Source organism: Seriola dumerili, unplaced genomic scaffold (genome assembly GCF_002260705.1).
Source record: "Seriola dumerili isolate Sdu_G_001 unplaced genomic scaffold, Sdu_1.0 BDQW01000478.1, whole genome shotgun sequence".
In the NCBI taxonomy this organism is placed as follows: Eukaryota; Metazoa; Chordata; class Actinopteri; order Carangiformes; family Carangidae; genus Seriola; species Seriola dumerili.
In genome coordinates this window covers 785,972-813,832 of record NW_019174733.1, presented here as the reverse complement: position 1 = coordinate 813,832, position 27,861 = coordinate 785,972, and the positions used below count along the sequence as shown (strand labels likewise).

General features: G+C 39.1%; 3 protein-coding genes across 7 annotated transcripts; 1 reads left to right on the top strand and 2 right to left on the bottom strand.

The window, feature by feature from the left end:
• Positions 1-1,442: 1,442 nt before the first annotated feature.
• On the bottom strand, positions 1,443-9,313 carry LOC111235180 (redox-regulatory protein FAM213A-like). 4 transcript variants are annotated; one of them, XM_022763517.1, is made up of 7 exons: positions 9,245-9,307; positions 6,504-6,744; positions 5,450-5,635; positions 4,947-5,038; positions 4,695-4,835; positions 4,062-4,226; positions 1,443-3,963 (listed from the first exon to the last, which is right to left on the bottom strand). In XM_022763517.1, the coding sequence occupies exons 2-7, from the start codon at positions 6,706-6,708 to the stop codon at positions 3,868-3,870; spliced, it is 885 nt and encodes a 294-aa protein (XP_022619238.1). In that variant the 5' UTR covers positions 6,709-6,744; positions 9,245-9,307; the 3' UTR covers positions 1,443-3,867. The 4 variants fall into 4 exon arrangements, with proteins under 4 accessions (XP_022619238.1, XP_022619239.1, XP_022619241.1 ...); XM_022763518.1 differs by lacking the exon at positions 9,245-9,307 and adding an exon at positions 7,249-7,414; XM_022763520.1 differs by lacking the exon at positions 6,504-6,744 and having other exon boundaries at positions 9,245-9,313.
• A 136-nt stretch (positions 9,314-9,449) lies between these two features.
• Positions 9,450-11,656, bottom strand: LOC111235322 (redox-regulatory protein FAM213A-like). Its single transcript, XM_022763742.1, has 6 exons — positions 11,602-11,656; positions 10,979-11,149; positions 10,594-10,685; positions 10,370-10,510; positions 10,098-10,262; positions 9,450-10,017 (listed from the first exon to the last, which is right to left on the bottom strand). The coding sequence occupies exons 2-6, from the start codon at positions 11,121-11,123 to the stop codon at positions 9,916-9,918; spliced, it is 645 nt and encodes a 214-aa protein (XP_022619463.1). The 5' UTR covers positions 11,124-11,149; positions 11,602-11,656; the 3' UTR covers positions 9,450-9,915.
• A 7,213-nt stretch (positions 11,657-18,869) lies between these two features.
• On the top strand, positions 18,870-27,823 carry LOC111235398 (S-adenosylmethionine synthase). 2 transcript variants are annotated; one of them, XM_022763856.1, is made up of 10 exons: positions 18,880-19,146; positions 21,759-21,836; positions 22,189-22,311; positions 22,400-22,512; positions 23,624-23,767; positions 24,365-24,490; positions 24,585-24,677; positions 24,789-24,971; positions 25,070-25,203; positions 26,178-27,823. In XM_022763856.1, exons 1-10 carry the CDS (start codon positions 19,080-19,082, stop codon positions 26,278-26,280), a joined length of 1,164 nt encoding a protein of 387 aa, XP_022619577.1. In that variant the 5' UTR covers positions 18,880-19,079; the 3' UTR covers positions 26,281-27,823. The 2 variants fall into 2 exon arrangements, with proteins under 2 accessions (XP_022619578.1, XP_022619577.1); XM_022763857.1 differs by lacking the exon at positions 26,178-27,823 and having other exon boundaries at positions 18,870-19,146; positions 25,070-25,207.
• The last annotated feature ends 38 nt before the right edge of the window (positions 27,824-27,861 follow it).

The following is a 27,861-nucleotide window of genomic DNA, read 5'->3' as shown; positions in this document are numbered from 1 at the left end:
TATGGAGCACATATGCATGAAGGATTTTAGAGATTTTAACTTGAAGGTGTGCCTCTGTTGGTGAATCCAGCAGATGGCCCCACGTACCAGAAAACAATGTCAGCTGCTTAGCTGGTTGTGTTACAGGAGTACAGAGGAGTGTTAATGGATGAGAACTCCTCTTGCTTTAGGGCTAATGAGCTTTCAGATTAGATGAGTGGTTCCTCTAGTTCGGACTTGACTTGATACACAGAACACAGTCACAGATTAATAACTGTGATTCAATGTTTGTGATTTTTCATGTACAAAAAAATACAGTAAGATTGTACAGACCATGCTCATACTTAGATTCATCTCCATTAAGCATCATACAATCATTCATTTAAACTGACTGAATGTTACAGGACTGTAGCAACTGCACCACTGCTGCATCTTTATGAAAGAACTTCTATGCAGACAGAAATACACAATGATTGTGCTCATGTGTGATCCTGAAATTCAATGGTTTCATTCCAAAATGCTATCCAGATCGTTTTTGAAAATTGTTCCCACCTGAAATTCAGACTCTTAAAGAGTGTCTTGATATGACTCCTAACATCTGTATGAGAATGTCTTTTTTTATTTTTAAATGATGGATATCTCATTTTGGTATGAAACTATTCTTTCAGCTGCTCTTCTACTCACCATTGTCTTTTTCTATTTTCATGTAAACACTGAACCCCCGGAGCAACAATCAAACTCTCTGTATCATCCATGTAAACAGACGGTAGCTACTGTCTGTTCCTCCACCTGTAACACTGAGACATGACCACATGCACTGCAGGACAGTGTTTCAGAGTTAGCATGACTACTGTATTCCAGTATTTGTTAAATACCGTGACTACATCATTAATACATCTTTTTTTCTGCTACAGTGCTGATGGTAGTTGTTGTGTTTGGGGTGTTTTCCTGCTGAGGGTAAAACTGCACTATATAACCTTTGCTGTGCTGCTGTAGGAGCTAGATGGATGTGTATTGCTATTTAAAATGAGCTTTTTGAAAATGTATATTGAAGATTGTATTTGTTTATTGTGCTGGATAACGTTGAAAGAATCATGATATTGCAAATTCATAATTCATTCATTATCTGGCAGCTTTCATTGCTCCGCTTGCTTTGTTTTTCTTTTTTTGTTTTTTTTTTTGTATTAAGGCGCAGAAATGTCAAGAACAAAACTGGACGGTTTTAGTGAGCATTTAAACACATCTGTAAACATATATCTCAGCTTGTGACTGTGCTGAACCACCGTAACATGTCACACCCATAGATCTAGCCAAAGATGAGACGGGTATGAATTGTACAGGATTGAGGGGGAAGAAGTGTGTAGCTTTTTAAAGTTTTCGTTTCAGCTTTATTGTATGGACCTTTTTTGCCAGGCTTTTCTCATGCAAATACACGTTTCAGATTTTTTTTACAGCAGTGGTCCTCAACCTTGTCAGTGAAACACCAAAATTTTCAACATCACAAAGCACTGTCTTTAACACAAAGTTAACAAATTAAAGACATAAATAAATCCCAACTGGTATTTTAGTTAACAGTCAGACTTTTAGCATTGATTTTATTGATATTACAATAAAATCTCATCATAAACTTGACTTTATTCCAGATAGTAGCAATGAATTTTGGCACATTGGTTGAGCACCCACTAATTTAAACTTAAGTTGTGCATGCCATGACAAAAAAAATCTAATCTTTGCATACTGAAAGCACAAATGTAAAGACAATCTCTGTTACACTCATGAATGTTTTTGGTTGTTTCATGTACATACAAACTTACATACACACATGTAGTCTTGTCAATATTGGTGCACAGTGTTTTCTCCCTCTATTTTGTATTGTGTTGAAATATATTTCCTTGATGTGAAATGTATTTTACTCAGAACAATAGAATAAAATGTGTAACATTAATGTCTAAACCTGTCTGCTTAATATGAGACTATGAAACAGTGTTTACGTTTTTTTTTTTTTTTTTTTTTTTTTTAAATGTCATCGCCCTCCTGCTCTCAAGGAAAAGAACTTACTAAAAAGTAGATAGTAAAGTAGAAGTCATGAGAGGTTTGTTCAACTTCCACAGAGACACAGAACAATCAGATAAATCAAAGATTAATCTGAGAATGTCATCTGAATGGTTACATGGTATGTTTTGGCCACGCACGCTGTGCTAAACCCAGCACCCTAACACAAACAGAACCGCATTATACAGCTAAATCTACGGGTTGTAGTTGTTTCAGATGTGTGGAGATAAAATAATTCACAGGATTAGATTTAAACATGCTAAATCGCAAATTTTTTACTGACATGTTTGGACCCATCTCTAGCTCTCCACAGAACATGAGAAACTTTCCTTCATTTTCCAGCCTTAGTATGTGGCTACACCATTTCTGTTCTGATATAATAAATCCAGTTTGAATAATCAGATTTATTCACTAAATGTGTGTTCAGAAGACAATTGTAATTTTGTTAATTTTAGTTGTTTTAGTGATTTGATGAATAAACCATAGGACTATAAACAAAAAAGAGGGAGTGGGTATATATTTGAAATTAATATAAGGCACTGTGGCACCTTACATTAATAGATTTGACATATATACAAAAATCACACATGCACTCGACACAGACGGCCCCGTGCACAGTAGAAATACAAGTCTGAGGTTTTACTTATTATAATCAGAATAATATTTAGTTCTGTTGATCTAAAATCATTTGAAGTGTAAATCTCTATCATCTGAAACAAAAGAAACAGCATCTACTGTCTACTGATATAAATCTGGAAATACATAAGGGAGAATACCCAACAGGCTGTATGTTCCATTATTGGAGGATGCAGAGGCTGAGAACCTACATACTAGTTCTGAAATATGTGTCATATGGGACATATAACACATTTATATGGTCTGGTTACAAGAAATACAAAAATATCCACAAGAGTTGGTTATTTTGCTGTTTCTGAGAATCTACCTCAAACATCTGTAAATTGGTATTAAGGCCAAGATTCACATTAAATAAAAATAAAACCAGGAGCACGATGAAGATGCGGTGATGAGGTTCTTCCTTATTTATTATTTTTATTTTCTGCAGCTAGCATTCACATGTACAGGTACGAACCATCTCTCTCTCTTTCAAACACACACACACACACCAAAGCAACACCTGCTTCAGACACCACAAACACTCCCCAGCATGGTGACAGTAGCTGAACCTGTTGTGTGTTTGAGCATCAAACCTGCTCCTCTCACTGTTGAGTTTAGAGCCAGGTTGTCATTATCACACACACAGACCACAGACACACTTGTCTACCATGTTAGAGGCTCATTCATGCGCCTGACCAGGAGATGTAAACAAAGATGACACACAAGAACGTTATTAAAAATGTACCAACTAACAGATGTTAATAGAATTATTAATCATATGAAATCCAGCCTTTAGATTGATTTTTGTCTAGAGGGAAGATTTCAAATGACCTTAAATTTAATGATCGATGTACCTGAATGAAAATGCTGCCTTTAAGTCCCTTATTACCCGTTTTTAATACCCGTTTCAAAAGAAACTAATCTCTAGGGTGTATGCAGAGGTAAAGAGGAATACTCAGAGACAAATGCTGTAATATTATTGTCTCTGTCCTGCATTTCACAGCTCCATTTTTGTAACCTACAGTAAATTAACGTGCAAAAGACAAAACTGTGATATTGCACAACACAAACAGACGGAAATGTCATTATAATGTCAGTATTTCAGTGATGGACATATTTTGATTACAACTCAGCATGCCAAGTTAGAAATGTTAATTATTTCTTAATTCTAGCAATGATTTATATAGAGTGTACCTGCTCTTTTTCTAACACCTAAAGAACCTATTTCACTGGAGCAATTTTCTTGACGGCCTCTAAAACATCTGCAGTGTCCACCTTGTCGCCAAACTCTTTCTCACGGTGTTCCAGGAGAATCCCCTGCAAAACACAACGTGCAGTTCAAATACAGACACCTGTTTGGTAAAGCTCTATTGAGCCGAATCTTATTTTAGTTAAGGTGAGTGAGTCTACGCTACCTGGTCTCCTGGCCCGATGACAAACACTCCCCCGAGGATGAAGCCCTCGCCGTTCATGTTGCCCTGGTAACCAGACCTCCAGGCCCGCATGAAATTCTGCCACACTCCAAGTCGAATGAAACCTAAACCCCCCATCCTCCTCTGCAATGGGCCGTAGAAATGTTTCTGCAATCACACAGTATAATTTTAGTCAACAGAACCAAAAAAATGTGACATGCAGTAAAAAATTAGATGAATGTTCTTGTATGGTTATGATTTTCTGTCAGGAAAGTAGTACTTCTATCAGAGAAGATTAAGAAAATGATTGAATGAAAATTGTGGACTTGATTTTAGTGTGTTGGACGGACAAAACAAGCAATTTGACTGTGTCAACTCAGGCTTTGGGAAAGGGCATTTTTCCATATTTTGTCATTTATAGACCGAAGGATTATTAAAAAAATATATATATTCGGCAGGTGAATCAGTTTTGTAAGTGGACAGCTGGGTTGCTGTCGCTCTTTAAAAGATACAAAAGACAAAAAAAAGAGAAAAAGGGTGAGACTGTTTTAACTGCAGGGTGGTTTAGACCGACTGATTTGAGGGCGAGTACTTATAACAGCTCTTGAAGATCTGATGCTATCTACCACTGCTAACCTTTTCATCTATGTAGATGTCCCCAGCGAAGTGCGGTCTGAAGTCCTGGATCTCTGTGCCGACGTTCTCCTTCACCACAGCGATCAGAGGGACCCCGAGCTCTTCCAGCTGAGGCTTCAGAGAGGACAGCTCAGAGGCCTCCTACAGAGAGAGACACATCATACCATCAGGGAACATGTAACTCACACACACTCAGAGCTGAGTAAAACGGCCTCTGCTCTCATATTCAGCAACATTTTTTTTTTTTATCACCTCTCTGCACAAAAATCATCCAGGTCGTCGTACGGCCATGACCACAGCCCCGTTCCTCTCCCACAGGCTCTTTGCTCTGACAACGTTATCATCTGCAGACAAAACAAGAAGAAACTGTTTCTCCAGTCTGACTCACAAGGACTTCATGAGTTTTACTGCTGCAAGATTAAAAGCCAGATTGTAGAAGATAAAAGATACGGCCTTCAAATGGAGAATAAGTTAAATGCTCATGGTCATGTGGAACATCTATATGTTGAATAAGCTTATCACAGTAACTCGACCTTCAGCTATGATCTAATCTGTAATACAAGCAGATTGGAGAAAGCAGCTTTGCCTTAAATGCTACACAAAACCTCATTCTTTGCATGTACAATGCATGCCAACATGCGACCATAAAGAAAACTGCTAATGGCCAATTCTTGTGCTGATGTAATGTTAATTCTCATCCTAATGAGTTTAACAACTGCTGGTTAAGAACAGACTTATTCAGAAAGCCTGCCTACCATCAATGGTGGAGCGCAGGTCAGCATCTTCCAGGTACTCCAGCGATGCCATGGCAGGTTTAGGTAGACACATATCAGTGTTGGCCAGGAAGATCCCAGCTAGGGCAGCTCCAACAGCACCAAGACCCAGTGACCACATCCCAATCCCAAACAGCTCCCCCTCCAGCCCGGACCCAGAGGCCAACACTGCAGCATAAAAGCAATAACATGAGCAGAGAGAAATGTGTCACAAGTCTGAGAAAATCCTAATGCAAAATAAACTTTACTTTGACAGTTTTCGTTCACATTGCCTATGGCAGCTGGTCGGCTAGATCTGCAGACTAATTGATATTTGCGTGTTTCACTGCAAAGCAGTTTTCCGCTCATATCTTACACAGAGACCTTTCCCTGAGGCCATGAGAGCAACAAGACCCAACTAGCAGATTTTGTCTAAGTGTTTTAACAAAGTTCCATATAAGTCTATCAGTGTGGTGCTTTTTTAGCAGCATAGCCTTCTCTAATCTAAACTTAACTTGTGAGAGTAAATAGCTGTCACACTATTTTGACTGTGGTTGTTGTGATTCTCAGTGAGTCAGTTCTTTTTTTTTTTTCTTGTGCAGAAAAGTTTTTTCTTCATCAATTATCTGCCAGTCATTTCCTTGATCAACTGTTCAGTCTGCAATTTGTCAGAAGTGAATGAAAGTTTACGATTTCAAATGTGTTTTTTGTCCAACATTTACTCCAGAATCCAAAGATATTCAGTTTTACTGCAAATATTCAAAATTTAGAAGAAGTGAAGTTCGGTCAGCCTGAAGTTAATCTTAAAATTACAAACTTTATTCATTGCTGTTATTAAAACATTTCACAATGGTTCAAAGATACAATCATTAAATGACATATCTATTTTGTCTACTTTCATAACACTTTTCAGTGCCATGAAGGTCTGGAGTCGTTCCAGCACAAAGGGGATGGAAAGCAGGGAAACACGACTGTAACTCTGTTTCTACAACAAGCTTGAAGTTTGGGCTGTGACACAGAACAGCGAACTGTGTAAACAGTCATAATATGTCCTTGCCTGAAGCCGGCTTGTTTGGGTCAGGACTGGCTTTGGCTTTACTTTCGTGAAACAGAGCAGTCTGGGTTCTTAGAAACTGGGGCCTGGCTGTGGTGGAGGACTGGCTGCTCAGGGTAGCGCTCCCCAGAGAGAGGGCAGAGCAGCGCAGGGAAAGAGTCCACCTCAAAGCTGGAGAACATCTGGACAGAGCCAGCATCGGGACCATGGCAAAAGTCTGACTACACACACCCTCAAGATTTCACTGAAAGAAAGAAACACAAGTCTTTTCTATGAAGGTTAACTCACTTGTGCTGCGCAGGAGACTGTTAAAAAATCAGTACATGCCACCTTGATTGCACAAGCCAAACTTTCAAGGAGCTTAGATTTGATTTTACAGATTAAAAAGCAAAACATTTCTTGGCATCTTGCTTTTAATGTGAAGACTACCCAACTAATAAAAAATCATACCTACCATTAAACCAGTCAGCAGAGTTTATTTATGCTTATAGTATATCAATTCATTACCCACCCTGCAGCATGATAAAACCGGAAAGAATAATATGTGCAGATCTTATCTCCCCGGGGCATGACAATTCTCGACTTGAAAACAGACTTTCTATTCTTAAAACCAAAGCTGTGATGTGTGTGGTTTACACATCAACACACAAAATACACTTAAAACAAAAATGTATAAGTCAGTTTACAATGTGTCATATCAAGAAATTCATGCACTGTAAATTACTGTAATGTAATGTAATATACTAACTTGTCTCTGTTTCCAAAGTGTGAAGAAGTACTTTTTCCTCCCGAGACCTAGCTCAAAAGCCACCCAAATGCATCTGAGGTTTGACAGTTTAACACTGGGAGGAAAAAGGGCTTTAAAAAAAACACTAAAAACAACAGCCAACGGCGAGACACCACCCCTGCGACACAAGGAAGTGTCTAGATGCATCTGCAGAGCAAGCATTGAAAGTTGAGAGCCATCAGCACTGGCAACGCCTAACATGATATTGTTGCACAACACTTGACATCACATCTGATAAATGATTTTATCTGATTTATTTTTATTTATTTATTATATCAATGAGGTGTCTGAACAATGCCAGGAGGAATGATCACACAGTAAAGAACAGTTTTAAAGGTACTTACATATTTAAATTCAATGCTAATTTATACCTATCCACACTCTCGGGGATTATATCATATTAAATATTAAATATTTTTTCTCCACTACATTTATCCGAGAGCCACAGTAACTTTGACGAATTGTCATACAGAACATGTGCTCAGCTTCTGACACAGTGAAATATTTTGAGTGCAGAATTTTACATTGTAAATGGGTATTTTTACACTCTGGTATTGGTACTTTTATTCAAATAAAGTATCAGATCATTTATTCCACAGCTGACTTTTAAGCAGTTTTAGGGTATTTTACTCTAGCATTTCCATTTGATGCATCTTTCCTCTTGTTGTTTTTTACTCAACTAGATTTGTTTGATAGCTATAGTATTAGTAATTAGTACCACTATGAAGATTAGGATGTTTAATACAAAATGTACGATCTGCTCATAAATTCTGATGATTTGTCATAGATGAAACTACCCAACTATATCAAGTAGTTATAAATAACTCCACTTTGACAGGCTGATGCATTAAAAAGCTGATTACATGTTAATGTTTAGATGTTCTTCATGCAATACCATCAGGGAGGCATCTGATTGACCCGAATTCATTCTGCCGCATGAAAACGAATCCAAACATACACCTGAGTCATAAAGTATTATCTTCAGCTACAGGAAGAACAATGAGTCCTGCAACAGATGGTATGGACCCACAGAGCCCTGATCTCAGCATCATGGATTGTCTGGGATTACGTCAAGAGACAGAAGACATTGTGGCAACTGAACGCACAGAAAACTGTTGCTGTTTTAAAGGCACAGGGTGATCACACCAAACAATTTTATGTTTTTTTTCTGTTTACTGCACTTTGTATGAAGTGAATTCATAAATACTATTAATCCTTATAAATTATTATTACTATTATTATGTTATGATGTAGCATCATCCCTTTACTTTTAGTGCCTGAAACTTTTGCACATATATAATAATTTTATTAATGAACTTTATTTTTACTTCTCATAAATTAGTTTATGATACTTGTCTATTTATTAAGTAAACATAGTTCACCAACTGTTAATACCCCAATTTGTAAGTTGGTTGGTGAAAAATCATGTCAAACATACCTAACGTTTTATTATTAATCTAGCAGCTATAAAAAATAAAAAATAAAAAAACAACAATAAAACTAAACAGAACCAATTTTAAATGCAAGACATATATTGTAACTTCTACTGCCAGTAAAGGCTCTGAACACCTCTTCCACTGATGACCTATATGTAGAGGGGAGGTGGCAAAAACAGATGAACCAGTTCCTGCCCGCAGGAGGTCAGACAACATGATGACCTTGATACTTTCAATGTGTAGTCAATGACATTAATTGCTGGCTCAGCTCTACAGGCTTCACTTAAAACTGTAACCGAATAGGAGTGGGGAGTGTTAGGCCTTTGGGTGCTGATAATTACATGCTTTCAGGGTCCTACCAAGTTAAAGCTACGGCAATGGCAAACGGCCACCGGTTAGCTCAGCTAATGGTTAAGTCTGGGCCTGGAGCTAGCACGGCTCGCTGAAGAAAGTGCACCCGTTTAGAAGTTGTCACTGTGATATAAAGTTACTGTAGTAGTTTTTAATAAAGTCACACTCACCAGTATCAATGAGACGTACGGTTGCTTCGCTCAGCTTAGGCGTTTTATAAACAGGTATCTGCGCAGGCGTACTAAACGATCCAGAGAGAGCAGGGGAAACTAATCGAGCTAAGATGGCCGGGTAAGATAATTTGAAAGAACATGGTGAGGAGCGAAACAAGACAAACAAGACACATACACAGGTAAATAACTTTCTGTGAGCACGTCTGGTGTATTGTTTTATTGTGAGACGTCAAACACAAAAAGTTCTTGATCACTTCAGCTGTTTATTCTCCATCATGTCGAGGCCAAATCTGTCTTGTTAAAAGTGTTGGATTTGTGTATGCTGGTGTCAGAGCTGTTCTGTCAGTAGAGTTTAGAAACAGATCTTCATTAAAACATACAAAAAAAACACCACACAACCTAGGACCAGACATGCAGACTGTGGGTCATTAAACAGTTTAGTTTCAGAGTTGTGGTATTGCATAACACACCAGGCAATTATCAGCAGCCAAAAAAGACTCAATGCTTTATGCAGTTGCAATATGAGCAGAGTATAACATGTTAGGGGCCTAGGCCTATATAGTGCTGCAGAAAAAAAAAATCCAGGCTTAGACTCAAAGACATGCATATAGAAACACTATCAGAAAATGCCACACTAACAAACAGTCCATTCATTCACATGTTAAGATCTATCTTGCCATGTCCTCTTGCATTTTGCGAGCTGTTCTGAGTACTGCCAGCATATTCACTTTATCCCCAAACTCCTTCTCTCGGTGCTCCAGTAGAATACCCTGGGGGGGGGGGGGATAACACAATCATAACCCATGAAAACCTCCAGATACACTTGTTTGAAAATATTTATTCTGCCAACCTGATCTCCAGGCCCAATGACGAAGACTCCACCCAGGACAAGCCCTTCACCTCTTAGATTTCCCCTGAAGCCCCTCCGATAAGACCGCCAGAGGTTCCTCCACACACCAATACGCAGAAGCATGGAGAGAAACATCCATCGCTCTTGCGGGCCGTAGAAATTTCTCTGTGAGAATAATATAAAAGCAGCTTATTGGCTTAAATTATGCAACCCTCCATTTTTCACTTAATATCTTAAAGGCATGTGTAGGGGAAGATTTTGCAAAAACAGACCTGCTGATCCACGTAGACCTTCCCAGAGAAGAACTTCTTGAAGCAGTCCAGCTCCTTGCCAAGGTTTTCTTTCACCACAGCAAAAAGAGGGACTTCAAGGTCCTGCAGCTGGGACTTCAGAGAGGACAGCTCAGCAGCCTCCTACAGAGAGAACCAAATAGCATGAATGACAGTTCAGTAGTCAGTCTCATTACTAAAACACATACAGACATGTGATTTCATACCTCTCTGCATAATAATCATCCAGGTCGCCGTACAACCATGACCACAGCTCCAGTTTTCTCCCACAGAGTTCTGGCCTTGTGTCGTTCATGGACTAAAAGAGACAGATAAAGACGTCCACATTTAGTGGATTGATTTGTGTGCTGTCATAAATAATCTCAGGCACCAAATCCTGGAGTTTGATCAGCCTTTAATCAGGATTCACCTTCATCTAAAGTCTTCATTAATGTAATTTGTTAATTCAACTTGATTCTAAGAAATTCAGAGGACAGATAGTAGAACAAAGAAGGAATATCATACTTTAAAAAAAATGGGGAACTTTGCAGTGCAAAGATGCACAGTTTCTGCGAGTGAATAGCTTCTGCTTGCTTCTGTTGTCTGACTCACCGCCTCCAGTGGCCTTCAGTTCTGTTTCCTCCAGCACTTCTAGTTTGGCCCATGCTGGTTGGGTCTGGAACCAGTCTGTGAGGGAGCTGATGAGCTCTGCAACAAACACGCTCAAAAACTTCAGGACTGTGATCACAGTCACCATGGCCCCGGACTCACTCCACAGGCCACCTACAGAGAAAAGATGTAAAAAGATTAACTTTTTAAATATGCTTCTGGTTCAGGAATTTTTAACAAGATTAAGACGGTTTGACCTCAACAGTCAGATCACGTTGGCATCTTTATTTGGCTTTGTCCATGAGAAACAGTTGCACTCATACATGCTTTGTTAATTTCTTTATCTCATTATTGTCCCCGATGATCAGCATATTCGTCTCAGGTTTCTTAAGAACCTCAAACACAAACCTTTTCCAGAAGCTTCTTGTTATTGTTCAGAGAGCAAGAACACACTCTTCCATGTGACCACTTGACACTCATTCAGAATTTGATTTGATCAACAACATGCTTAAATTCCACATATTAACAAAGGAAAAACACCAATAAGATGAAGTAGCTAAGTTTTTAAATGGCTTAACATTTGATGTACAATATGTCAACAAAATATGTAAAAAGGCGATACTTACCAGACTGTGCCTCGCTGCTAATGTGGAGAAATCTGATGTTTTCAACCAGCCCCTTAAGCCCTCTAAACTCAGATCAGTCCAATCACAGTGAAAGCCTTGCTTATGTGAACGTAACATGATAGGAATTTTCTTAAACACTGCTGTGAAACAAGGCTCACGTTGAGCTGGATCCTCAGTACCAGGTTCAGCATGGTGCAGAGTGGAGCTCTCATCAAAGAGCAATGTGACAACATTTTTTTCAATATTAATGTCTTAATTATGTTCAAGCTGTTAATAACTGTAAATATGGTAAATGGCAACTGGAATTCAGTATTTGAGAATGATACCAATATACACGATCCTTCTGTCTCCTGATTTTTTTGAATAACGTTCATTTACACACTCTTCATTTCTTCTTTTAATTGCTCAAATATACACATATTAGTGGAGATAATAATAAATATACCTTTGTAAGATTTGGCTTTTCTTTGTCACTTCCAGACGGTCCCTAAGTAGCTGCAGAGGCCCTGAGATCACACTCCAGCTGTCAAGGCTCATAGCAAGACTGACCCCTGCTGCAGGTTAGTGACATTACAGACCAGACACACTTTGGGCTTGCAACAAACAACTATTTTCATTATCAGTTAAACTCACAATTACTGTCTCAATTAATTGATTAATTATTTTGTGTATCAAATCATTATAATCATTATAATTTTACAGAGCCCAAGGTTACTTATTCAGATTGCTTGACCTCATCAGGCTAAAACCCAAAGATATTCAGACTATCATATATGACAAAGATCAATGTTACTTCCTCCTGCTGAATAATTTCCTGTCAATCAATTTGTCTCAACCATAATCGTTTCGGCTCCAGCTGACTGAACTGTATGTGATGCGAGTTTAATAATGCAATTCAATATGAAAGCCCTAAAATAAATCTTATTTTCGTGATGCTTTTAATGTTCTGTTTTGCTTGAGACTGTCAAGGAGAAGGCGAGTGAACACTATGGTCATTTTTAAGATTATGTTGATGATGATAATTATGTTGTATTACATTTAAAGTTGGTTATAATGGTTTGTCCAACCCTGTTTACACACATAAGGATGAGTTGACATAAGAAATCCTTTTATTTCAGTCTTTCCAAAAACAGCAATGCACTCCATCCATAATCTAAGAAGACAGTTTATAAGAGTCCATCTTCAAAAATATCCTGTCTCTATTTTATGACCATTTTTACAGCCACCACCAGTGGAGATAGCAGCTTTATAGGAGGAAACATTGATAAAAACAGAGTCCATCTGCATGTATTGTAGTAAAGGGGGTTCAAGGTGTGTTGAGTGTGTGTTAAAGTGCCATTGGCAGATGAGTGAAGCAAAGCGAACACATTGTCTTGCTCCTGTATGATGTGTGTGATGAAAGTGAATTGCTAGAATGGTATTGTGGTAATATTTCACTCATTGGTGGCAGCTTCACAGAGGAATGTGCTGAGGGTCCAAAATGGGCTGGAATAGAGATGGGATAGGATGACAGTCCATGAGCCCAGCTGCTGCACTCCCTCTGGCTGTTCTGCTTAGCCATATGCTGGGCTGTGTGTGTGTGTGTGTGTGTGTGTGTGTGTGTGTGTGTGTGTGTGTGTGTGTGTGTGTGTGTTGTGTGTGTGTGTGTTGATGTGTGTGATGGAGTCTGCCTGGATGCTTGTTTTTGTTTTAAGCCAGGTCATCTGCTGTAAAACGTAATGGATTGCTATTGAATTTGTTTTTTCAAATTCTTTGATAAAGTGAGGCTTTGTGAGGTTCGAGTGAGGTCATGGGTTGGTCAGGCTGTTTTATAGCTGATTTCTTTCATCACGCACTGACATGCATGCGTACATACACTACGCAAACATACACACAAATACAGAACAGCATCGTCTCAGACCAGTGCTCCTCTGGTGGGGAGTGTGTGGGACCAACAGCCAATCACAGATGAAGATTTGCACCCCACCTCCTGTGTGGTGTTCTCGCCCACAGGCATTGGTCGACTTGTCAAATTCTTACTGTGCGAGTGAAGCCAATCAGAGAGCAAAGAGGGCAGTAGTAAAAGAAGGACAGGGAGTACCATAGTAATTACTGTCTGAGGTCATTTGAGAAGAGAGATCTGCTCTGGGATCTGTTTCAAGCTGTGCACAGCTGTTTGATGGCAGAGATAGATTTTCTTTGTTTTAGGTTAACTCTAAAAGCTTTGTGTGATATTTCTATAAAACCAAGATTCCGCCGGATAATAAAAAGCAAAAGAAATCAGATTCAGAAGCCAGAAAAATGAACACAGTAAGAAATTACCCTGAACACAGAGCAAGCTAAGGCTGTAAAAGCTTGTAAAAACACAGCAGAACAACACTGATAATAGATAGAAATGTCCCAATTCTGTTGAGTGTGTGCATTATCTACTTGTTATTGATATGCAATTCCTTATATAACAAGCTGTGCACACTGATCACTCCACAGTCTGTCAGCCATGCAATAAAAGTTCATGACTGGCAAGATCCAACTTATTCTGCCTGCTCTGACTGCCATCCAGATGAAACTGGCTGGTAACCAGACAAGCAAAGACGAGCTGCCGAAGTAAACTGTGTGTCCTTGAACCTGGGGAAAGACAAACAGGTGTTAACAGCCCCTGAGGGTGCCAGGGTTCATTTATCTCATCCTGTTCTGTCGAGTTTGAGTCTGACTGACTCTCAAACCCCAAAGTGACCCCAAAACCCTGACCCCGGCTTTTAAGATGAAACGCAATGACGGTCAATATGACACACATTTCATTTAGCCAATCAGACATAAGGAGGAGACACTCATGTGGCTGCATTTGTTGATTGGCTCAGCCACATTATGTTTTTCTTTTCTATATAATGTGTAATGTCAGACTCTCTGTGAAGTTACAGTAATGATGAATGTGATAAATGTACTTTATTTTTGTCACTTAGTCTAATTGCACTGCACGCATTACGTCTTAAAAAGTTTCAGGATAAATGATGAGTTCAAAGCAAGGCAACTGTAATGCCCTCTGACTCACTTGTTGGATGGACATTTACTGAGCTCACTCTAGTTGTTCAGCTATTAGGTGAAGATTTGAAACAAACTGGAAACCCCCCACCCCAACTAACCCTAACCCTAACCCTAACCCCAATTTGAACTTTTAACTTTATCTAGAGCTTTTCCCCAGTTTCATAAATGCACCTCTTTACCCTTGACCCACTGAACTCATATAGAGAAGACCTGTAGAGTGGCAGCAATAACCTTCATTTCAGAATATATGTTATGTATAGAATATAATCCCCCCCCTTTCCTGTAGGATTATGTAAATTAATTTATCACTGAATAATGTCGAGTGGTCACACAGCACACTGTCTTGAGTTTCAAGCTTGTTAATATAGATCTAACTGGAAATCTGTCTGGTTGTTCTTTTATTATAATTTATTTGAGTGCAAGTACATCTTCCTCTGAATCAGTTATGAAACACAGAGGAGATCAGGCAGGAGATCGCTCCTCACCATTATTGTATCCTTGTTTATTAAACGGTATGGGCAGGTACCCATACATTATACGTACAGTACATCTCTTGTAGGTGTAACGTTACTGGAAACCAACATGAACAGTAACACCTGCACAGAAAATCCAAACCACAAATTTGTTCAAATAGATGATGTTTCAGCTGTTTTAACCTGACAGTGCTCACAATGGGATCAAAATGTGGTCTAGTTATTAAATACATTTCTTGTAAGGAGTGCATTCAGAATACTTCTTTTGTAAAACTATATCCAAGAAGAAGACAGAAAATTGGAAAACACTTGATGTGGATCAAAATTGGGTTTCAGAGCCACAATTTGATGAAAATAGTTCAAACAGAACACAGCTGAAAGATACTGATGGATATTCTGTAGGCAGGAGCTTATTTGCTTGGAAAACTAGTGGTTTCTCACAAATTTATATAAACTCTAATTACCTCCACCGAAGAAGGTTATGTTTTCACCTGAGTCTGTCTATTTGTCTGCAGGATTGCGCAAAAAGTACTGAAATGATTTGCACCGAACATGATGGAGGGATGGGGCATGGGCCATGGAAGAACCCATTAAATGCAGATCCACATCACTTACTATGAATTTTGTTTTTCTGAAAATATCATGTTGTTTGATATTGGCCTTGGCAGGGGTCTCTGCACTCTGAGTGCCCTGCTAGTTTTATTTTAATTCAGGTCTTCCTTAAAAGTACAGCTAAATAGGAGAAGCTCGGTAAGACAACTATGTATTTGCTCTACAAATCAGAACAAATCAGCACACTGAATAATGAATCAGAATCAGAACAGTGATGTAGTCAAATACAGAACAAAAGGAAGTTACATTCATTAATACTCAGTCACACAGAGTAGTTGGCGGAAATATTACCTGTCCTTGTTGTTTGCATTGTTTTTCTTGACGGTCTGACCTCCATGTGCGTGATAACTTGTGCACATAGAGGTCAGATGTGTCACCTCAAGACCCTGGTTGTCCCTGTTTCACTGTGTCGACCTCATGTAGAACACAGAGAAGGTACAAGTCAACAACTTAATAAATTAGCTTGTGTTCATTTTAATGTTTTAGAATCTATTTAAGATCCAAGCAGTCCCCAGCCCACATTTACCCTCTTCATGTTGACACGTCAAAACTCTGATAGCCGTTATCTGTCAACATAACCAGAACCATCTTGTTAGTGTTGAAAAAAATCCCTTTTCCTGGTCAGTCATTGACAGATTTTTAGAGGCAAACTGCACAAACTCAGAGAGAAGCCCAGTCTTTCTCTTTTTCAGATGGCTTGTGGTGTTTTGAGTGTGTTCATCCTCACACACAGACTCCTGTCAGGCCAAAACAAACAGAGGTGTATCATCCAGAGGTCGCTCACCGTTGCCATCAGACTGGCTCTCTGCCCTCTTTGGCTTCGGGCAGGACATTCATGCCTCTTTAGTTTAATCTAGTTCATGTTGGTATTATTTAACTATCTCTGCCCCCTGCAGGCATTAGCTCTGTCACATTTTGAAATATTGCAATATTTTTCATACAGTTCAGCTGTTTAGATTTGGTCAAATTTCCATTCCTATCTCTACTGGAACTGTTCACAATTACTTTTAGCATATCAGTTGTAACTGTTAAACTATTACCTTCAGCTAATTGTTTCAACTATTTTTCCATTACCTTTAGCAAACCATTTAAACCACAGTTTTTATATCACTCCCAGCATGAAGCTTCTCCCTCTGCATGTGCGATTTGATTCTGCTGGCTTGTGGTAATTCTCTTTAAGATAACAGCTGTTTCTAATTTTCACCCACTCCTCCAAACAAAAACTTAATTAGCTGCGTAACATGTGTAAAGACATCATGTCCTGTGTGTATGTAGGAGTGCAATTCAGCCAGAAATTCAATGTATCAGTTGTTTTTATTTTACACTTTATAATGTAGATTATTTCTTCACCATAAATTCTTGTTCCCTGTCTGAAAAAAAATAAGCTCCATCGACTAAAGGTCCACAAAAGTCCTGCAATTGCGTAGACTAACAGGCCTACTGTGCTTTTAAGAATACTCTGAAATACAAAAGGAAGTTGGTACATTGCCATTTCAGACTTTCCATAAAATTGGAAGGAAAAAAAAGTTGTACATTCACTGCTGACTGTGGCTCTATGTTTAATGTATATTGTGCTTTTTGGCTCGTTTTCTGGTCAAGTCTGCTTTAAATGAGGCTTAAAGTAGTCAGGAAGAGTGGTATTTTATTCACTACAGATAGCTAGTTAAAATTCTCCTCTCATTTCATGAGGCCAACTCAACACCAACTGAAATTAGAGCCAGATGAGAGAGAGTCGCAGAGAAAGGGTTTGTCCCTCTGCACTGTTTACGCTACAATAAAGAGAGATTTGTTTATCTCTCTCTGTCTGCAGAGCCTGTATACCAAATGAAAAGGTACAGAGTCAGTGACAGTCCCATTGTTTCTCCAGGTGTATGTTTGTGCATGCACACACAGTATGTTTGTGTGTGTCTGCCTGTGAGCATCACTTGCACAGTCCCTGGTTTTCTGCAAAAAGACAGGCACCGTGAATCACCTGAAAGGCCACGAGATATCTGAGAGATAAATCTTCATTATTTGATCTTCTCTCAGCAAATGGCTCAAGATTTTTTGCAGTTGTGTACAAAGGCAACAGCCTGAGGCTGGGACTTGGATGGAAAAGAGCATTTAGACAACAGGTGACTGTCTGCTCTAAACTTAATTACTGGCAGTGATGGAAAGTAACTCATTACATAGTACTGTACTGAATTACAAATTTGAAATACTTTTATTTTATTTTCATGCTACTTTAAACTTCTGTTGCTCTATCTTTCAGAGGAAAATATTGTACTTTTTACTGTATTACATTTATTTTAAAGTTGAACTTGTCAATTTCTTTGCATGTGAAGATTTCACATTCAAAACACAGTGGTTGAAAATAACTAAGTACATTTATGCAAGTACTGGACATAAATTACTTCATTTGAGCTTCTCGATTTTATCCTACATAATACTATAGGTTCTTGACTGGATCTACTTACTATATCTCAGTATGAGAAATCAGCAAATTCTCACATTGTAACCATCAAATGTTTTTTATCATTTTTACTTAAACAGTTACTCCATTGAGAAAAATAGTTCCTGTTTAATTTTCATTCAGTTGTCAAATTGTTACAGCTCTACCTATTTCACATTTATGCCATTGTTTTGGTTCCTTTCTGGTGCGTGTGCTTTGTGCACATGTCACACTGTTAAACAAACTAACTGCTCAGAACATGATGTAAACAGGAGTAATTGCATCATTTTAGCAGTTCACAACAACCACCTTTTTTCTCTCTCCCTCTGTCCATAGGTTGCCCCAACCTGGCCAAGTCCCAGCAGACAGAGCTGTCCCACCGGTGTGATGGGGGGGTTCCCCCCCCCCCCCCCCCCCCTCTGTTTAAGATGTTCCCGCTCCCACCCAAGAAGCATCACACCCTAAAGTAGAGCTGTCAAAGCAGAGTTCATGACTATAAACACTCACTCCAGCATCATACTGTACACGAGGGGTTAACAAGCTGTTTCCATGAGCTGAAATGCCCTCCCATCACCCACCCCCCTGGAATGGACTGTCCCATGGATTCACATGACATATGAGTGTGTGTGTGTGTGTGTGTGTGTGTGTGTGTGTGTGTGCGAGTGAGTGAGTGACAGAGTGTGTATGTGTGTGTCTGTGTGTGCGTGTTCTCTTAGCCATATATATTGGGCCATGTGGACACAGACGTGGAGTTTTGTAGGATAGACTTTGTATTGGCTGCAGGGCTGCTTGCCCCCCTTTCTTCATTTCTCTCTTAAAGAGAACCAGCAGGAATATAAAGCAGCTTTCAGATCTCTCTGGACTGCTTGTTGGTGGGAACTGAGGAACCTTTTCTCCCTGTGTGTGCTGAGTCTTGCCGTGTACCTGGTCCTGTAGCAAAAATGAGCGACCTGCTGGACGATGGCTCTTTCATGTTCACGTCGGAGTCCGTAGGAGAGGGACATCCAGGTGAGTCTTCAATCAACTTTAGCTACCTGTGTGTGTGAACTTCAGGTCACACTGAGTGAAGTGTATTAAAGTGTGTACTTCAAGACATTTCACAATATGTCATAAACATGTCCAAAATGCCCAACACATACAATTTCTAAAATTTATCTGTACAGTTTTCTCACCTGTTCACTGAACAATAGATTTAACACTTCATGCTAAAACATTGATGTGCATATGAATAAATTCTATTCAAGTTGGGGCTATGTGTCCAAAATAACTCCACAGTGCTACGTATTTACCCTCCAAGCATGGTTGGTATTCCATTCACAGCAACATGTGCTTACTGCCCCTCACTCTCACTCTCACTTATGGGCAGCAGGAGGTGAGTGAGTGTGTGTGTGTGTGTGTGTTTGTGTGTGTGTGTGTGTGTGTGTGTGTGTGTGTGTGTGTGTGTGTGTGTGTGTGTGTGTGTGTGTGTGTGTGTCTGTGTGTGTGTCTGTGTGTGACAGGTTGGTGTTAGGTTGCATGCTGAGGAAAAAGTGAGACATGTAGACTACATGCTGGCTCTCGGACGCAAGTTTCATGTTGACATTAGTGTGCGAAATGGGGATAATCAAAGACATGTCAATCCAAACTGCTGTCACACAACAATCTTGTGTTTCAGCCTTAACCCAAACTAAAATGACCTTTCACAGTTTCTCTGTGGATTGCCATTTTTCTGAGAAGGGAGAAGGGAATTTTCATTTAATGAGAAAGTTCAGAAGAGATTAGCTCTTGTTTGTAGTGTTTGATATGGCTTGTCTCTGAAGTCCAAAAATGAATAATCCCATGCTGGCAACACTTTACTTTAAGTGCCTCAATTTAGCATTTATAAGCAATATATAAACATTTAATATTATTTTATAATAGTATATTATAATTTAAATTATATTGTGTTGTTAACCATTTAATGAATGTTTGTGTACTGTTTTTGACGCTAAACAGTGGGACTTAAAGTAAAGAGATACCCAGATGTTCGATACACACCTGAGAGCTCGTCTCACTTAAACCCTGATGATAAAAGTTTAAACGTACCCTACTCTCTACACCGCTGCTGTTAGACCCACCCCACCCCCCACCACCCACCACCACCAACTCCTGTCCTGTGTTGTAATCCTTTCACAAATATGTAACCTTACAAAGTCCCCTGTGCTAAATCAATAATCAGTAAATGCAACGGAGTCAACCAGTTGTGGAGCTTCACAGATAATGACAGAACGTGACGACTGTGGGCCACCAGTGTTATGTAAAACCACAGTGGTAGAAAATAAATCACACTGATTTGGAATCAGAGAAATTGAGCTTGAATTTGAATTAAAATTGTAAGAATTGATTTTTAAAGAAAAGGTTTGATACATGGCAAAACGTGCATTTTCTTGTAGCTAAAGATCACATCTCTTATATTATTTAAACATTACTAAAACACAAATAACATTCATAAAGAGGAGGGAACATATAAAAAAAATTAAAGAAAGATCTAGTTAACAGTGAAAACAAATACAAGGAGAAATGCAAACCCATGTGATTGTCACAATCTGACATGGCTATTTTAATATGAATCCAGAAAACCATCTTTTAAAATAGATTGTAATGTGTGTCATCTTAAGTGCATGTTATAAAAATAATGCTGTGAAGAGAAAGCAGATGGCTGAATTTTCCAGAAAACATGATCAACAGTAACAATAATATTTTTGTTCCTTTTAGTTTCTTACTAATAGTCCACATGGGATTTCTTATACTTGCAGAGGACGAAGCTGCCAGTCTAGATGAACTTTTCCCACGTCACTGTGTGTGTATATTTATCTTTTGACAATTTCACCGTTTAGTAGAACATTTCTCTTTAAAGAAACTCTTGATATTGGATTCTGTATTTGCTTAGTATTAAATAACAGCACAGCCTATTTGAAGCCAAATATTCTCATGATAAAATTCATAGCTTTTAAACTGTCCTTACTCTGCACATTCACAGACGTGTGTGGCCTTGACAGAAGGCTACGGGACACACCTTTTGATTTGATAAGATACTTTGAGGTCTGGGCTGTTCCCACAGATAGGGGCCATTTTTTCTGGGAACAAAGTCAGGCCTGTCACAAAGATATGTAGTCCTACACCTGTAGACTGTAAAACAAATATGAAAACTATTTTATACCAATCATCCTCTCCTCTGTGTCTGTGTCAATGCAACCAGATGTTGATGTTGTTTCTGATGTAACTCGTGTATTGCATTGCTTCAGCAGGATGACTGAGAGAGATGAATGGAGTGTTTTGTGAGGCATTGTCCGGCTGCTGCACTCAAATCCAACTGATGCAACTAAAATCCAACACTCTTCCTGTTTGAAATGTTAGCATGTAACATTTCAGAGAGGCATTTGTAAACTTGGCCACCTAAGCTCACATCTTCTATTGTTAATATTATGCAAAACCTAAATTAATAAAGCTACAATATATACTTTTTTCTGTCATTTAAATACAGGGATTCCTGCCACAAAAATTCACAAATAAACTAAAATTTCACAATTACAAATTCAAATCGCCCGATCTCTATGTTCTGACTTTAAACCTTTAGTGTAATGTTTGTTGCCTCTTCACAGACAAAATTTGTGACCAGATCAGCGATGCTGTCCTGGATGCTCACCTGAACCAGGACCCAGATGCCAAAGTGGCCTGTGGTGAGTAAAATAGAATTCAGAGAGTTAATGTCATTGCTTGGAGCACAGAGACACAGAGAGAGAGGTTTATGTCAGTATCATCTCATGTGGATCACACATAGAGTATAAACAAACTGGCCCACTGGCCTGAATCTCACCTGGAATTTAAGTCATCAGCATTGTTGAGATTATTTATTGTATTTCAATACTGACCTCTGAAGTCACAAGATGACTGCTTTCGAGCTTAACCCTGTGAACTTGCTGATAACAACAATCAGGCTGAAGTCTAGAGGTAGAAATGTGTCCAAAGATTTTGTGAGATCACAGGATATTGAAAATCACTGCATGTGTAATGTGTTGATCGTATTGACAGAGACGGTGTGTAAGACTGGCATGGTGTTGCTCTGTGGAGAAATCACATCTCGGGCCAACGTGGACTACCAGAAGGTGGTCAGAGACACCATCAAACACATCGGCTACGACAACTCCGACAAAGGTGCGAAAATGACATGGAAAAGGGCAAAAATATAGATAATGTGGGGGGTTTGTTGTCAGCTTTTCTCTCATTTGTTTTCCTTCTGTAGGCTTCGACTATAAGACGTGTAATGTGCTGGTGGCTCTGGAGCAGCAGAGTCCGGACATTGCTCAGGGGGTCCATGTTGACAGACAGGAGGAGGACATTGGAGCGGGAGACCAGGTACGACTGTTGCAACAGGTTAATGTGTCCTTGGGCTCTTGTTGACCAGAACGCTGGGTGATAGTGACAAAAATCAAATATTATAGTTTGTTTGACTCACTCCTACAGATGCAGATCTTAGACAACATTTGGTGGGACGAATGTTGGTGTTTTACGTTTTTTATTTGCAAAACCTCAAGCATGCAGGTGATCGTTAGAAATGTGGACAGGCAGCACCACGCATTTGTTCATTTCATTTCACTGCTAGAAATTCAGCAGTGTTATAAGAAGTTTGCAAATCTTTTATTTAAGAAAATACTCCATCACAAGAAAAGTGTCCTCTATTTAAAGAAAATACAAATACACAGCTAAATGTACTTAAGAACTCATTCTGCAGAAAAATGTATGACAACATTAGACTGTTGATACTGATGCATCAATGCTCCCGTTTTACTGTTCTAAGTGTTGGAGGTGGAGTTAGTTTTAACTACATTACATACAGTTAGTCCACAGGTTCCCAACACAGGAGCCAGGCCCAATCTTAATGTCACAAGACAAATCTGACGGTTCGTGAGATGATTAATGAGGCGTGAAAAGAAGGATAAATGAAATTCTGCTACACAAACCTTGGACTTTTCTCTGATCTTTGCTGTGAAATACTGGATAATTTTATCTCTATGGTCTTCAAACAGTTACTAAAATGAAAGCACCTGAAAAGTTTAGAGGTGAAATCTCTCTTTGATGGAACTTCTAACAACTCATAGACATCAGAAACATGACAGGAGGCCTCGGCCAGCGCTGTTTTTTTTTAAATAAGGGATCACAAGACAAAAGGGTTGGAAACCACTGGTTTAAACTGACACAATGACCGTGCTTTATGTAAAAATTTAATCTGTAAAGTAACTACAGCAACTACTAAAAAGTACAATATGTCTCACTGAAAGTAGAAGTATTAAGTTGCATGAAGCAGAAATACAAGAACCTCAACACTTACTTAAATACAGTACTTGAGTAAATGTGTTTAGTTACATTCCATCACTGACATTTAAGTCAAGTTAAAATTCAATTTAAATGAAGTCAACAATTTAAGAAAGCCAACAAATCTCTCTCTCTCTCTCTCTCTCCTCTGCAGGGCCTGATGTTCGGCTATGCCACAGATGAGACGGAGGAGTGCATGCCTCTCACCATCGTCTTGGCCCACAAACTCAACGCAAAGATGGCCGAACTCAGACGCACCGGCATCATCCCCTGGCTGCGTCCTGACTCTAAAACACAGGTGAGGCTACATTATTTATTGTATTACAACACATGCAAGACTCAAACAGAAACAGAAACACTACAGCAGTCATTGTGTGAATTAGTTTATTGTTTCTAATCTGGGTGTCTTCCAAGAGATTTATTTTGGTGCCAGTAGACAAAATCGGATCAACAGTGGCTACTGCAAGTATTTAAGATAAAGCTGTCTGTGTTGAAATAATAGACTTTTGACTGATTTAGAGGCAGTTAGCCACTAACACAAAGAGTCTAAACTTTTTGTCCCATGTCTAAGCAAGAGAGTAGTTCAGATTTCAGACCAGGTATTCAAACATAGAGCTTTAGATTTATCTCAGATTTGACTGAGTAAACTTCAAAGCAGCAAAGTATTAATGAATTAACAAAGCGACAATCGAATTATCTCAACGGCAGAAACTACAGGGGCACTCAGAGAGCACAGGGACAGCAACGGCCCCAGCAAAGTTCTTTCAGATATTACCGCCACTTTTTTTCTGCGATATTGAAGGATATCAGCCCAAAACTTCAGTCATAGTTTTAGGTGAGGGTCTGCACAAGAAAACAGATACAATTACATCTATCGTCTATGTCTGCCCCACAGGTGACAGTACATTATGACCAGAGGGACGGAGCTGTCGTCCCCAAGAGAGTTCACACCATCGTGATCTCTGTCCAGCATGATGACCACATCTCTCTGGAGGAACAGAAGAGGGTCCTAAAGGAGAAGGTAGAGCCTCATAAACACACCTAACTGGGCTCTGACTAATGAATTCCTTAGGAAGTCATATCTTTGGTTCTTAATGTTGCATTGATTCTATCAGGTGATCAACACCGTGGTTCCTGCTAGATATTTGGATGACAAGACCATCTACCACCTCCAGCCAAGCGGTCGCTTCGTCATTGGAGGACCCCAGGTGATCATCACGCTCAAGTTGTTCATTTCAACTGGAAACAAATTGTACAAAAAAAAAAAAAAACTAAAAAGTCACCACTGATTTTTTTTTTTTTTTTTTTTGCCCCATCAGGGTGATGCCGGTGTGACAGGCAGGAAGATCATTGTAGACACATACGGAGGTTGGGGAGCTCACGGTGGCGGAGCTTTCTCTGGCAAAGACTTCTCAAAGGTCGACCGCTCGGCTGCCTACGCGGCTCGCTGGGTGGCCAAGTCTCTGGTCAAAGCCAAACTGTGCAGGAGAGTTCTGGTTCAGGTGAGTGTATGGCTTCAGTCAATGACCAGCGTTTGACGCATAAATATGTGCAGATAAAAAACATCTCTATCTACTGTATCTGTCTGGGTGTGTTCCAGGTGTCTTATGCTATTGGAGTGGCCCAGCCTCTGTCTATCTCCTTGTTCACCTACGGTTCCTCTGAGAAAACAGAGACAGAGCTGCTGCAGATTGTCAACAAGAACTTTGATCTGCGGCCAGGAGTCATTGTCAGGTAAACACATGAATACGACCTTTGTATTCTTCATATGCAAAACAACACAAGACTCCTTTGTTTAAAGCCACTGTTGGTGATTTTTAAGTGAATGTAGCATCTTTAAAATTATTCTGATGGCAAAAATCGAAAAAAAAATAGAGTTGAAATGATTCATCCGTTAGTCAATGGAAAGAAAATTAATTGGCAACTTCTTTGAGAATTGATTCATCATTTCAGTCATTTCTCAAGCAAAAATGCCAAATATTTTCCAGTTCCAGCTTCCAAAATATCAGCATTTACTGCTTGTTTACATCAAATAGTGTAGTTGGTGCAGTCTATGTGCTGCTGTCTTTTTTGATACCACTAGGAGGCACCAGAGTTGGGCATTTTCAAATTGTACACATGGGGGCTTTAAGATAGCAGCCCATTAACTGTCTTTGTATCCATTTACATTTCCCTCCGTTATTTGCAATGAAGGCTGCATGTGATTGTCAAACAAATGTATTATTTATTATGAAATATATTTCATATGAACAAGTATATAGCAGGAACCAGTGCCATATCCAGTGCCTATCATTAGATAAACAGACAATAAAACTCTTACAAAACAGCATAACACACAAATAATACTACTATAAGATTAACATAAAACTCAGGAGGCATAAAGTCAGTTATAGCTACATGACTGACCCCTCTTTCAAAACTTGAGTTTAAAATGATCCCAGGCAGCATTAACAAAAAAGTTCAACATGTTTAACAAATTACATTAAATTAACAAGTTTCCTAATGGACAGTCAGGTGATATGAAATCACCAAAAGAAACATGATTAAATAATACAGTAACAACCAATCACATTTAGGGGTTTAAATTTTCCTGCGAATGGTTTTGACTGCAGATGTGAAACTGACTAGAAATGTGCGGAATGAATGAATAATGTACTTACTGTCCTTCTTCACCTCTGATGATACATTCCTTCTGTATCCTCCCCCAGGGAACTGAACCTGAAGAGGCCAATCTACCAGAAAACAGCCTCCTATGGCCACTTCGGCCGAGCAGAGTTTACTTGGGAGATGCCCAAAAAGCTTGTCTTCTAAATACTCCACCTGCTTGTCCTGATCGACAACTCTTCGTGGGCTACAACTGCCAACTCCAGCCACTGATAGGACATGTTTTAATAGGACGAACTAAAGCCAAAGTTAGGGATAAGTCAGCTTTAAAGAGGTGACAAGATAATTATGAGAGTGGTTGTAGCCAGTGGACGTAAAAATGGGACATTCTCCCAATAAGAAGAGAGGCCTTACAGAGGACATCTCAGTAACCAATCCTTTTCTAGCCCACAAAACATCCAATTATTGGTGCTTTAGAAATGTAGGAACTATCACTAGTCAAAGCTCTTCCCTGGTAATGTAAAGGAACGCCACAGCAAATGAACTACTCTGAAAATAAATACTTATACACCACTACAAGCAGAGTGTTTTATCTCAGAGCTGTGAACGTTCCTTTATGATGAACAGGAACAACCTCAGTGCTTGATTTTCAAAAGGTGCTATTGGCAACAGCAAGTATTTCGTCAGTGACCATCATATGAATGTCAGAAGTGTAATTATTGCTCAACCAAAAGCTTGGCATTAGGAGAAAATTTAATCTTTTTGTCATGACTGTAAAATGCTTTTTCTAAGTCTTATTTTGTAACATGTGCAACAGGAAGCTGTTTGCACTGTTACAATCACCACTGTACAAGATGACAGGTCACATGGGGGAGAGCTTTTACCTCTTAAGCATAAAATATGTTACAATGAATCAAATGTAAAATAGCCATGCAGTCTTATGTTTCCATACTTCTTTTCTCTCCTTTCAGCTCAGCTTTCTTTTAATATCAACTTGCTTTTATTGCTGCTCAGCTCACCTGCTGGCTGATTTGTATCTTCATGTGTCTGTTTTATATTTTTACCTGCAGGCCTGCTGCTGTGACTGAGTCTGTAAATGTGATTCATTTTAGCAAATAACTAGAAGTCTGAACTCTGACTCTCACTCTTAGCAGTGAGCATTTAGTGGACCACTGATGTCTTACAATCGCTGCATTTTGTTTTAAGCCTGTGCTGTATCTAAGTTAATATCTGACAGAGTACCTTGATGCAGATGCAGATCTCCTCTCATTTCCCTTTATATCATGGAGATGTTTTGCCAATTTCTTACTAAATGTGAAGTTTGCTCTACCCAAAAACAACTTGGACTGATGTCTAGTTACACTGCAGCCCTATACAGCAGGCCGAGATTGTCTCCATGGATTTAGAGGGAAACAGGGAGCGTTTATTAATATATTTCTCACAGGGCATTTAGAAAATTGAATTTTAAGTCAGCTTTCGTCATTGCTTAATCACAAAGTATTCAATCTAAATCTCCCCCTCTGAACCACTTCTGAGGGGATTGAGGAAGTGTTAACAGTGCTCCCCTTAAAACGTCACGTCTGTTTAGGTTTAGGACTTTTGTGGTGACAACCCGTGCTTTCCTCTACAGCAAACATTGTTTTTGTAAGAGAGGTTTTCCTCTATTTAATGTGTTGATCTGTTTGTTGGCAGAGAAACTGGACAATGTAAATAATTAAACAATGAAAGAAAATTAAAGATATAAACAGTTGTCTGACCTTTTTCATTTTGCCATTTAGATGCAGCTTA

Excerpts from the sequence above, each read along its gene's own strand:
- LOC111235398 (XM_022763856.1), top strand. The coding sequence starts at position 19,080 with ATGAGCGACCTGCTGGACGATGGCTCTTTCATGTTCACGTCGGAGTCC. Across the intron at positions 21,837-22,188 it reads AGATGCCAAAGTGGCCTGTG|AGACGGTGTGTAAGACTGGC; the intron begins GTGAGTAAAATA and ends TCGTATTGACAG. Across the intron at positions 24,491-24,584 it reads AGAGGGTCCTAAAGGAGAAG|GTGATCAACACCGTGGTTCC; the intron begins GTAGAGCCTCAT and ends TGATTCTATCAG.